Source organism: Eubalaena glacialis, chromosome 8 (genome assembly GCF_028564815.1).
Source record: "Eubalaena glacialis isolate mEubGla1 chromosome 8, mEubGla1.1.hap2.+ XY, whole genome shotgun sequence".
Lineage (NCBI taxonomy): Eukaryota > Metazoa > Chordata > Mammalia > Artiodactyla > Balaenidae > Eubalaena > Eubalaena glacialis.
The window spans coordinates 14,723,368-14,736,029 of NC_083723.1; the positions used below are offsets into that span (position 1 = coordinate 14,723,368).

At 42.1% G+C, this 12,662-nt stretch overlaps 1 protein-coding gene across 1 annotated transcript in view; it reads left to right on the top strand.

Annotated features, from left to right (window-relative positions):
• The first annotated feature begins 1,451 nt into the window (after positions 1-1,451).
• Positions 1,452-12,662, top strand: part of VPS41 (VPS41 subunit of HOPS complex) — a 187,689-nt gene continuing 176,478 nt past the window's right edge. The window contains exon 1 of the mRNA XM_061198413.1: positions 1,452-1,501. Within this exon, the coding sequence (XP_061054396.1) occupies positions 1,481-1,501 (21 nt within the window). The 5' untranslated portion in view covers positions 1,452-1,480. The remainder of the gene's footprint in view (positions 1,502-12,662) is intronic.

The window sequence follows — 12,662 nt, forward strand, 5'->3', positions numbered from 1 at the left end:
GAAAAGGGAAAATTATGGTGTGTGAGGAAAGTCAGAAAAGTAGAGGAGCTAGGCTTATTTCTTTTTTTCTGTGGAGACTGGACTGGGGGCTTCCACAGCCTCTTTGGTTGGTATAAGGATCCTTGTGGGACTGGAAATCCATCATGAGCAATGAATGTTTGGTCCCGGCCTGTTTTGTAAGAGAAGATCTTAGAAACTCAGACTGGAAAGGTTGATACTTAGGGTATTGGGTACTTGGCTATGTATATCTAGACACCTTGGCATTGGTGTATCTTTATTCCCTGTGACTAAGTGATCAGCAGACTAGAGGAGGGACTCCAACAAGACTTGGAGGAAGAGGGTGGAGCTAAGGCTCTTTCCGCCCTGGGGAGAAGACAGGTGTCTCAGATGATGAGACACTTTGTATATTCCATCAACCCTGGCAGTTGAGGAATTGGTGGGTCGAGCAGGTTGCAGCTAGAGACCTGGGAGGCGCAGAGTGTGGAGTCCATGACTTCCTACTAGGTCAGAGTCTACGCAGCACAGGGGGTCAGTAAGGCACTGGGCACCTACCACTTGCTGCCATTTGAGATGCCCTCTGGTAGTTTCTATCTACTGGAAATGAGTGGAAAGAAGTAAATGCCCATCTTTGAATAGGATACTGCAGATTCTGAGGTTTAGGAAGGAGAGTTCATAATGCCCAGAAACATGGAGAGGGGATCATTCATTCTGAAGGATGGAAGTAATACAGTGGTTTTACAGATTTTACCAAAGACAGATTTATATTCTATCTTGAATATTTACCCATAGAATATACTCAACAAAAATTTAAACGAATAATTTAATTAAACATAGAGGTTTTTTTAAAATTTCAATGTCCAGGTGCCAGAAGAGAAAGCTGACTTAAAGTAGTAGCAAACAGTAGGAGCTAAATCTTTTTGGAGGATAAATTGTCTCTGGTTCTCTATTTCAAAGACTGTTTTATATTTACCTAATATACTTTAAAAAAAAAAAAAGCAAAAAACACTTTTAGACTAAGCTGGATTTGGTAATCACAGTCTCTGGCATCAGACAAAGCCGAATTCGAATCCTAGTTCTGTCGTTGACTAACTGTGTGACCTCTGAGCCAAGGTGTTCCCCTCTGTAAATGGGAATAACAGTAAGGTTTGCTGGGAGGATTAAATGAGATATTTCATGCAAAGCTATAAATCCAGGACCTGATATACAGTAAGTATAAATAAATACTATGGTAACCACGGAAACAATAAGACCAACAATAAAATAAATCATATCATTAACGATGGTTATGTTTGGATTCTCCAAAGCGCAATTCCATTGAGCTTGGGGAGTTGGAAGGCGAAACGAGGCCCAATAGGTTCATCAAGTAGGATACATTTCCCGACTCAGACGATGCTAAAACTACATTTCCCAGCAGGCGCCGGGCCCCAGGCTCTTGTTTTCTCTCATTTCCGGGTGTGTCATGTGACTCCCCGGCTCAGCCATGGCGGAAGCGGAGGAGCAGGTAAAGGCTGCAACTGCTACGCAGGGGAAGGGGAGGCGAGGGTGAGGCGATCGGAGACGTGCAGGGGAAGGGGAGGCGAGGGTGAGGCGATCGGAGACGTGCAGTGGAGCGTGCGGAGGTGCGGGCCTCCTGCGGAACGAGGCAGGCCCACGTGGGGCGGGGGGACGGCAAAAGTCCGTTTCGGGGAGCGGAGAGGCGGGTGGGATGTCGGCTCCTGGACGTCACGCGGAGACAGCGCCCCGACACACCCCCGGCGTTGCGGGGCGGCCCTTCCTTTGGCGCTGCTTTTGTGGCCTGTGCCCCGTGAAATTTTGGCTTGAAGGCAGGCCGGGCTCTCCAAGGGTCTGGCTGCCGGTGGGAGGCATCACACATGATTTGAGTTTTGAGGTCAGGTGGCTGAAATTTAAGTTCCTCTCGAAATAGGACAGTAAGAGGTGATATGCAGGTGGACTAGGAGAGCGTAGACGGGATGAGTTTTGTTTCGGATTTATTGACTATTTCATTTAGGTACAAAGCTAAGTCAGTGTTGCATCCGATGAGTTTTGTTTCGGATCAATTTCATTTAGTTACAAATCTAAGTCAGTGTTGCATCAGGCAGTAGTTAAGTGCGTCTATCAGTCCGGGAGCAAAAATGTCTTAGGCTCCAGTGCTGGTTCTCATTCTTAAAATGTGACTTTGGGCTAGTTCTTTAACTTTAAATATGAGATAGAGATAATAATAGTACTGTCCTCGAAGGGTGGTTTTAAGATGGAGTGGGTTTAACACAAATTTAGAGTGCTTAGGAAAAGTTGGGCTCAGTAAAAGTTATGTGGGATTATTTGTTGCTGGTAGGACATCAGATGGCAATGTCCAGTCGACACCTGGCAATGTGACAGTGGAGTTTAGGGAAGAGTTAGTGACGGCAATACAGTTATTTTCATATAGGCAATAGTGGTAGCCAGACATTTGTTGAAATGACAAAGTTACATCAAAAAGCCAAAAAAAAAAAAAAAAAAAAGCAAACAAAGACCCGAATTTGGGGAAATACCTTAAATTTCCATTTCCAGTGTCATTTCAGTTTGGCACTGTTTTTCCTTATAAATTAACAAGGCGGTCAGTTTCCATAGTTGCTTCTAAACAGTGACTTGATAATGAGCTGTTTAGTATAAGAGAAATTTATTTAGTTTAATAATCTACTTTGTACCATTTCCAGCATACTTCACTTACATAATGAAACTTTGCCCTGTGTACATTTGATATATGCCAATAAATAAGAAATTTGCTGAGGTAGAAATTAAATTTGGGCTGTCACTGTGTTAACGGAAGAGTCTTCTGCCTACCGCTGGAGCCTCCTTTTCCATTTCAAGCGGTTCAAAGGGAAATGCTCATTAAGCTCATGTAATTTCATGACTCACAGCTGGGTTTGATGATAGTAGTGAGATTGGTTTTCACACTGTTCATCTCTCATGTTGAAATAAAATTTTTTGGTGGTTTGATTTAAAAGCAAGAAACCAAGCTCCTACATTCTTAGATATAGTGTAGTAGGAACGGAGAGAGTTGTTCTTAGAATTTACTGCTGTTTTGTGCAGGAGTTTGGCAAAGCTGTCTGATGTAAAAAGACACTTAGAAAGTTAATGATATAATAAGAATGCATTTTTACAGGACTTCCCAGTTTAAAGAACCCTCTCACATTGCATTTGGTCCTCACAAAAGAATTCTGTTGGTAAATTTTATTCTGATATATAAGTCAGGTCAGGCATCTCTTATGTTCCAAACCTTCCAGTGGCCTCCTATTGTGCTCTGAAAAAAAGCCAGAGTCCTTAGAATAGTCTAGTTGCCCTATAGCACCTTGTCACAATTGCTCCCTGTCCTTGTTCTCAGACCTCATTTTCCACTATTCTCTTCCCCTTCTATCACTGTGCATCAGCTATCCTGGCTTTCTTACTCTTCCTTCAACAAGCTGGGCATGGACCTGCCTCAGGGCCTTTGCTCATGCCGCTCCCTTTGTTTGACCCCAGATATTAACAGGGCTCTTTCTGTCACTTCCCTCCTGTGTCTGTCCAAGTATTATCTTTTTGCATGAGACCTTCCGTGACCATTCTTTGAAACCTCCTTCTTGTGTAATTTTCTCCTTAATGCTCGTGACCATCTGACATACTGTGTTCTTAAATAGCTTTTTTTTTTTTTTTGTATACTCTGTGTATTTCTGTATATTCTCTCCATAAGACTATAAGCTCCATGATGGCAAGGATTTGTTCACGTTGTATGCCTGACACCTGGAAAAGTGCTTGGCTCTCAATATGTTAGATGAATTTTACAGATAAACAAATTGAAATTCTGTCAACTTAAATAACTTGCCCAGGCTTGTGTCTAAAAAATCTCTTGTCGTGTCTCCAAAGCTCACGATTTTTCACTGGCACACTCTGCCTTTTTAAAAATACTTAAGAACCTATTTAAATCACTTTTTACTTTGTGAAATAGAATTAGCCCTTATCACCTTAATACATTTCCTTCAAGTCATGATTTCACCTATGATGCTTTAACAGCCAGTATGTGGTTAGAGCAGGCATTTGTTCCCCCATTGGTATCCGTGTCGTTCTCAGAAAGAATGTTCTCAAAAAGACAACAGCAGAAAGAAGCTAACATCCACAAATTGTTGTTCTGTTTATTTTTTTAAAGAAAGCTGCCAGATAATTGTACCTGTATTATTGGGCCTTTATAGATTAAAAATGGTTAGACTTTCCCCACTCTGATTTGTGTATTTTGCATTTCACATAGGAAGCCATTGAAATCTGACCAAGATAGGAGGCCTTTATTACATAGTTTTTGGAAGGCTAAAAGAGCACAAAAGTGGTGTTAAATAAATTTGCTAATTGTTCTGTTCTGCTACTTTGAACCTTTTAGACAATCTTGACATAATTCTCCTCCCGCCTCCTGAATGCTTTAAGAATCAAGATGTGTGTTAAAATTAACTATGACAAACAGGTTAGGGTAAAGGAAGCTTTTTTCCTTAGCACCATGTACTGTAAATGGAAACAGTCCACCAAGATGAGCAAGACAAAACTCAACCTCCCCTCTTAACTTTTCTGAGCATTGTATTTTTGGTGATGGATCTTTTACCCACCTTAATTTTAGGAAGAACCAAAAGAGTGAGATCTGAACTGAGTTAATATAACACGGTTCACAGACTCCCAAACTAACGATCACTTTTTGGGGAATTCCCTGGCAGTCCAGTGGTTAGGACTCCTCACTTCCAGTGCAGGGGGCAGGGGTTCGATCCCTGGTCGGGGAACTAAGATTCTGCCAAGCCATAAGGCGCAACCAAAAAAAAAGTTAGAAAAAAAAAATCACTTTTTGTATATGAATGAACTTTTTTTTTTTAAAGTCATTGGGAAATCCTTGTTTATGCTGAGTAGGGTTAAGGTAGTTAGTAAAAATAACGACATATATATTATAGCTCACAGAAAGCACTCATACCCTGCATTGTGCCTGGAAATCTTCTAACCAGCTGTTTTACCTAGCTCCAAAGTGACTTCTAGTTGACCTTCGTAATCACAGATGCCCAACACCATTTGTCCACGCCTTGCTTCTGAACAGCATTCTCCCTGAAGCCTGGTTGTTCGTGTATTTGTCTTCTCTCTCCTGCAGATTGCTGAGTCCTCAGGAATCAGCACAGAGCTCACTCGTGTCTGTCATCTCTCACAGGGCTACTGCTTTCCAGGTACTAGGTGCTTAATAAAATGTTTAAATGGATTTGTTAGGGGGAGCATAGCCTTCTGAATTGAAAACGTCAGATTGTTAATTTAGGTTCAGTAGAATTTGTGTTCAATTGTTTTATCTTACTTGAAACTTTTGAAAGTGATTAATTCACATGAATTGTACATTACATTTCCTCCGTTGCTTACTCTGCCAGCTCCCTGGGTACCCTTTCATCTTTCGTACCAACCAGCAGAGAACCTGGTCCATTAAAATATTTGGTCACTCAGACCCTCTATTCTTTGACCAGATAGGAGAGTTTCTGCTTTGAATTTCCCACTACATTTTAGAAGTGAGGAACATTCTATCTGTATTGTAGAGCATTTAAGGATTATCAGATAGTACATTCATGAGTAGTTATACCCTCATGTGATTGTGCCCCGTGTATAAAATAAAAACCAAGTTGACAAATATTTGAGTGTCGCGGTTTTCTTGCCTGTAGCTTGGGGATTTTACTCTCCAGGACTCTTGTGAGTATGAACTGAGATAAAGTATGTTAACGTGCTAGGTTGAAGTGGTTGGTTTGTAAATAGGACAATGATTTATAACCCAAACTTGGGCTTGGCTTAGGTGTGCACAATTCTCTTTTCATATAGTTTGGCCAAGATAGGTCATTTAAAAACAACTTTACTAATAAATAACTAAAGGAAAAACAAAGCCCCAAACAAGAAGTTGCAAAAGCACAGGATCAGAGAAATCTTTAGAGGGCCCACTCTCTACCATCACCTAACAAGTATAGTCACAAATTAGCTCAGCTGGGTGTGCTTATTACCTTGTGAGTTTCTGCTGCCATCTTCCTCTGGGCTGGTTGGCTGGAGGCTGATATCATTAGCTGATTGCCGGTAGCCTCCTTGGCTCCCACATTACCACCTTGGGGAGGGAGCATTCATCAGATCAGGGGCTTCTGTGTTTCATTCGGCTTCCCATTCACGGCTACTCAGTCACAGTTGCCTTTGTTTCTTCTAGAAACTTTGTCCTCCTTAGTGGGTTTTTTTCGCCTTTCTTGTTTGTTGGTTTGGGGTTTTTTTTTGTTTTTTTTTTAACCAAATCCTTGTGATTCTGGGCTCGTATTTATACCTACTGAAGATGGAGTGGATACTAAGTGAAGTCAGAAAGAGAAAGACAAACGCCATATGATATCACTTATATGTGGAATCTAAAATGTGACACAAATGAACTCATCTACGAAACAGACTCACAGAGAACAGACTTGTGGTTGCCAAGGGGGAGGAGGGGGAGGGAGGGTTGGATTGGGAGTTTGGGATTAGCAGGTGCAAACTATTATATATAGAATGGATAAACAGCAAGGTCCTACTGTATAGCACAGGGAACTATATTCAATATCCTGTAATAAACCATAATGGAAAAGAAAAAAAATGGAGTGGATTAGCAAATATCAGCCAGTTCTCCCTGCTGCGTTTAGATGATTCTAATGCAAAGTCAGATTTGGGGCTGGGTCACTAGGCAGCAAACTGGGGCAGACCTCAAGGCTTTTCTTCATTTGCAGAATAAGTATAGTAGTTGAGCCTGATTGGTTGAAAAGGTTGATAACCTAAGTCTCCCGGCTTCTGCCAGCTCCCTGGGTACCCTTTCATCTTTCCTACTCAACCAGTCTAGTCCTTGGGGACCCAAAAGCTTTCTGTAATGGAGGCTCTGTGCACAGGGATATCAAATACATCTCACACAAAATATTTCTTCTTTCCCGTGCTGTGCCTTTGTGAAACGTTGGAAACACTCCTCCATCAGGCTCAGCTGTGGCACACAGTTGTTGGGAAGGAAGAGAAGGTGGTAGTAAGTGTTGTGTGTTTCACGTCCGTCTCCATCCTAGTCTGGTTTCCTGGGGCCTGGTCTCTGCTCTTTTTCTTCATCCTGCAAAGTTTGTAGCTGGCTTTCCTTAGGCTCCAGCCTCCCATTTCTCCCCCAGATTCTCTTTGTTGCCCTCAACAAACAGTGTGTATTCCCTCCAAACTGTGAGGACTTCCTAACCTGGGAGGTCCCGGCTTCTCTTTCTCCTCCTGGGTTGACCATCTTCTTAACCCCTCCTGGCCTCTGAGGCTGGCTGTGCTGGGTCTTCTCCCGGGCCGCTGTCACGGGGCCCTGATCGTAGGATTAGGGGTCGGGGTGGGTTGAAAGCCCTTATTGGAGGGGTCCTCTGAGAGCCCAATTAGCTCCTTCCTGGGGCTGCTGCTAGGTTGTTAACGTTCTGTTTGGATTGCTCTATCCTTGTTTGCTGCTGCCACCCTTCGGTTCCCCTTCTGTAACTGTCCTGTAGCCACGAGCTAATAATTCAAGCATTTGCCTGGAGAAAATGCACTTGGTATTGCTGATAAATGGAAAAGGAATATACAGAGGAGGTACAATGTTACTGCTTTGGATCAGCAGCTTATTTCTTTTTTAAAATTTATTCTATTGAAGGATAGTTGATTTACAATGTTGCATTAATTTCTGCTGTACAGCAGAGTGATTCAGTTATACATATATATATTCTTTTTCATATTCTTTTCCATTATGGTTTATTATAGGATACTGAATATAGTTTCCTGTGCTATACAGTAGGACCTCGTTTATCCATTCTATATATAATAGTTTGCAACTGCTAACCCCAAACTCCCAGTCAATCCCTACCCCCTACCCCATTGGCAACCACAAGTCTGTTTTCTATGTCTGAGTCTGTTTCTGTTTCCTAGGTAAGTTCATTTGTATCATTTTTTAAGATTCTACGTATAAGTGATATCATACGATATTTGTCTGACTTACTTCGCTTAGTGTGACAATCTCTAGGTCCATCCATGTTGCTGCAAATGGCATTTCATTCTTTTTTATGGCTGAGTAGTATTCCACTGTATATATGTACCACTTCTTTATCCATTCATCTGTTGATGGACATTGGCTATTGTAAATGGTGCTGCTATGAACATTGGGGTGCATGTATCTTTTCAAATTACAGTTTTCATCTTTTCTGGATATATGTCCAGAAGTGGGATTGCTGGATCATAGGGCAACTCTATTTTTCGTTTTTTTGAGGAACCTCCGTACTGTTCTCCACAGTGACTGCACCAATTTCCATTCCCACCAACAGTGTAGGAGGGTCCCCTTTTCTCCACACCCTCTCCACAGCAGCTTATTTCTTCTCATCATCATCGGCAAACGGGTATTGACCTGTTCCTTTGGGTAGGATAGTTGGAGATAGGCAAAAGCCTTTGGGTTCATCCACAGCGAATTAAAAAGGATAACTACTAGGACCAGGCAATTCATATTAGGTGCAAGCTGAGGGGTATAGAAGAAAGAGAGGCCATAGGAGGCCAGATCTGGACCTTGCAGCCTGGACTGACTGGAGACAATTCTGTGAATGAATTGGTGAGACCTAAATTGGGCCATGAAGAAAGTTTAGGATTTAGAAACAGCCAGTGAGTTTCAATCTTTTTTTTTTAGCCTCAGATTGGCAACATGAAAATTGAAGACATAAAATCTAAGCTCTGTTGTTAAAGCAAGAGTGAAGAACCTCAGCCTGACTGTCACCACCTCCCAGAGGTACCCCCTGAGAGCTTCCCTGTAGAGCATGCTGGGAGTTTGAGGACCACTAGGATGAGTGCAGAGTTGGGCCAAGGGCCTTCTAAGCTGAAGGAACCACTTCAGGAGGCTCCGCGCAAGCATCACCAGCTTAAGGCGCCAGGTGGCAGTGGAAGTGAGGGGGATTTTCTGGTGTAGGGCAGTTGGGGATGTTGGTGGTGAGGTGCGTTCTGTCTCTGGGGCCGTAGCTGCTCAGCTTCAACTGCTGTTATGTGGAAATATGGATTTCAGGTATAGTCTGAGCTTAGGAAGTCAGAAATACAGATTTGTATGTGAAAGTCTTAAAAACACTATAACCAGGCCAAACAGAACACCTACTGGCCACATCCAGACTACAGGTTGCTCTTCTGCCACCAATGACAGAGAGATGTGACCATGTGATCTCTGAGTGAGAAGTCACCCGGCGTGGCTGGAGGGCTGTGGGTTTGTGCAGAGAGTGGGGAGTGAGGCTAAAAGTGCCCGAGTGCCACATTGGGCTGGGCTTTGACGACCTTGCTGGGGAATCTGAAATCTCCTGACCCCTGAGGGTTCTTTGAGGAGGGTGGTGACCAGGGTGCTGTGTGTTCTGAGAAGATGATCCTGATGGTGGTTGATGAATAGATTCAAGAGGTCACAGGTCAAGGCACGGAGATGCCTCGTTAAAGCTGTTTGGGCAGATGATTAAGTTTAAGGGGTTGGTTTGCAAAAGAAGGTTAAAGTGAAACAATTGTTGAGTTTAGCTTTCAGCCTGCTGCCCAGGATTTGTCCAGCTGTACATTTGTATCACTGGGTACTTTCCAGCCCTTCATTTTTCTTCAAGCAGAACAGCACAATTTTTTTCTTATTACGGTAAAACGCACATAACATAATATTTATCATCGGAACCATTTTTAAGTGTTGTGATTCAGTGGCATTAAGTACATTCGTGTTTGTGCAACCATCACCACCATCCATCTCTGGAACTTTTCATCATCACAAATTGGAACTGTGCCCATTAAACAGTAACTCTCATTCCCCCAGCCCCCTGCACTAGCTAACCTCTGTTCATCTTTCTGTTTCATATTAAGTGGAATCCTGCAATACTTGTCTTTTTGTGTCTGGCCTGTTTATCTTAGAAACTAGCAAATTTTTTTTAACGTCTTTATTGGAGTATAATTGCTTTACAATGGTGTGTTAGTTTCTGCTGTATAACAAAGTGAATCAGTTATACATATACATATATCCCCATATCCCCTCCCTCTTGTGTCTCCCTCCCTCCCACCCTCCCTATCCCACCCCTCTAGATGGTCACGAAGCACCGAGCTGATCTCCCTGTGCTATGCGGCTGCTTCCCACTAGCTATCTATTTTACATTTGGTAGTGTATATATGTCCATGCCACTCTCTCACTTCGTCCCAGCTTACCCTTCCCTCTCCCTGTGTCCTCAAGTCTATTCTCTACGTTTGCGTCTTTATTCCTGTCCTGCCCCTAGGTTCTTCAGAACCTTTTTTTTTTTTTTTTTTTTTAGATTCCATATATATATGTGTTAGCATACGGTGTTTGTTTTTCTCTTTCTGACTTACTTCACTCTGTATGACAGTCTCTAGGTCCATCCACCTCACTACAAATAACTCAATTTCATTTCTTTTTATGGCTGAGTAATATTCCATCATATACATGTGCCACATCTTCTTTATGCATTCATCTGTCGATGGACACTTAGGTTGCTTCCATGTCCTGGCTATTGTAAGTAGAGCTGCAATGAACATTGTGGTACATGACTCTTTTTGAATTATGGTTTTCTCAGGGTATATGCCCAGTAGTGGGATTGTTGGGTCGTATGGTAGTTCTGTTTTTGAAACTAGCACAATTTTGTAACTTACACTTTCCTGATTTGAAGGTAGATTTTTTGAAAGAGAGAATGTGAAGTTAAAAAAATGTTTGAAAATCATTGACTGTTTCTCGAGGTTCAGCCTTGCTTCTGGGATCCCTCGCTGGGGACATTCACTTCACGTCTTCCTGTTGCCTCTGTCTCTGGAGCATTAAGGAGGGGGGCTTGATGAATAAACGAAGCTAAGAAGTAACAGACCAGGCCAATTCCTGAAGGCACTCATGCATGGCTTTGGTAGCACTGTGGAAAGAAGGGCCACTTTTTCGAGGCCACAGCTAGGTCTGGGAGGTTCAGACTGGCACTGAGGGGTAAGTCTGAGAGTGTCCTGGAATAAAGGTTCTCTATTGATAACAAGCAGCCACAGGAGGCTCCTCTGTGAGCCTGGTTTTCCTGGAGGACTCAGATTTCTGAGATTTGCATGCCTTGAGGTGTCCGATTCCGCCATTGCATGCTTTCCGGTGGGAACAGAAGTGTAATTTGATTTTGAGTGTTTGGATTGAAATTGCTGGTTGGGGGCCCGTTTTTGTTTTAATGACGCACGTAAGTGGGACGTTTGCCCTTATACGCCATGTGCATATTTGAATGGATCTCAAATTAGGAAAAAATTTTTCCTTCGGTTTAATGTAATTTTTTGAAAAGAGTAGTCAAGTGTTCTTTGAGAGTTCTAGAGGTGGGAAATAATCTCGCTGTGGCTTATTGGCACAGTTGTCAAAGACTTGTTTAGCTAATGCTAATAATGTGCAGGCACTGTCAGGGATGTTAGAAGTCACTTAAGTTCAACCTCTAAGCCTCTGCATTTTACCTCCGAGGGCATTAGGAAATTTCAAGATGCTACATGTAAAACATTTAGCATCAGGAGCAATATATTATAGATGTTGAGTAAAGACATCAGAATAGTGACTATTAATATTAAGTGGAGTGTGTCCGTGTCCAAAATAGAAGGATCAGGATGGCAGATGCCGTAAAACCAGGAACTGGGGATGGTTAGCGGACGGGAGAAACAATTTAGAAGGGTCGGCCCGATACGTTTCATTAAGTATCTGGAGAACTGGCAAGTAGTAGAAGAACTGGATTTTTTACGTGTCGTATTCGGGCGAAGAACAAAAATTACTGTGGAGAGGTTGTAGCTCCAAATTAATAAGGACTTTCTAATATTTAGATTACCATGAAACCAAAACAGGCTGCATTGGGATATAGAGGAGATTCTGATATTCATCATGGTTAATGATAGAACTGCAATCAAATTCTTAATTACAACGAACATTCATCCCTATTTCACAGGTGAACTTTGACAGCAGGGACTGTGTTGTCCACTAGGCTCTTCTGGAGGCAGCCTGCCACCTGCCAGGTTCTTACTGATTTTCAATGAATGAAATTAAAGTATTTTCAAATGCCCGATTTGTGTTCATCCCGACGTCCAGTTTGCACTGAGTAATATATGCATCCAACTTTCTTTAAAATGTTTATTTTTTTTGGTCTTGATGTATCTAAAATGTCCTTGCCCCATTGTTTTGGTTCTTTTTTTTTTTCTTTAATCTCGTGGATGGTTGCGAAATGCTTACGTTCAGTGTCAGCATATTAGTTGTAACCTTTTATTGCTATTGATATCTATAAGCACGTTAAGTAAATCTTCATTTTGCTGACCTCTTTGAGGGTGCGTGGCATCAGCAGATTCCCTTTGAGTGGACAGGTGAGAGATTAGCGGAATCAAGTCCATTTTTTTTCCCCCTTTTTGCTTTGTTTTCTCCAGAGCAGCAAGATTCATTGTCTAGCAAGAGGGAAACTGTGTTAAATGGCAGAATTTGTCTTCCAGTTAATGGTTTAAAGAGCGGATGTAAATTATACAGCTTGTTTGCACAGCGTCTGATAGGTACCACGCTAGGGGAATTCTGTTGTAAAAGCTGTTAAGCAAGACAATTATTTTGACTCAGCCAGATTCATAGCATAATAATTAATAACACAAGAGCTTTGCCATATAAAAATTGGCTTATAGATAATTTGAGATGG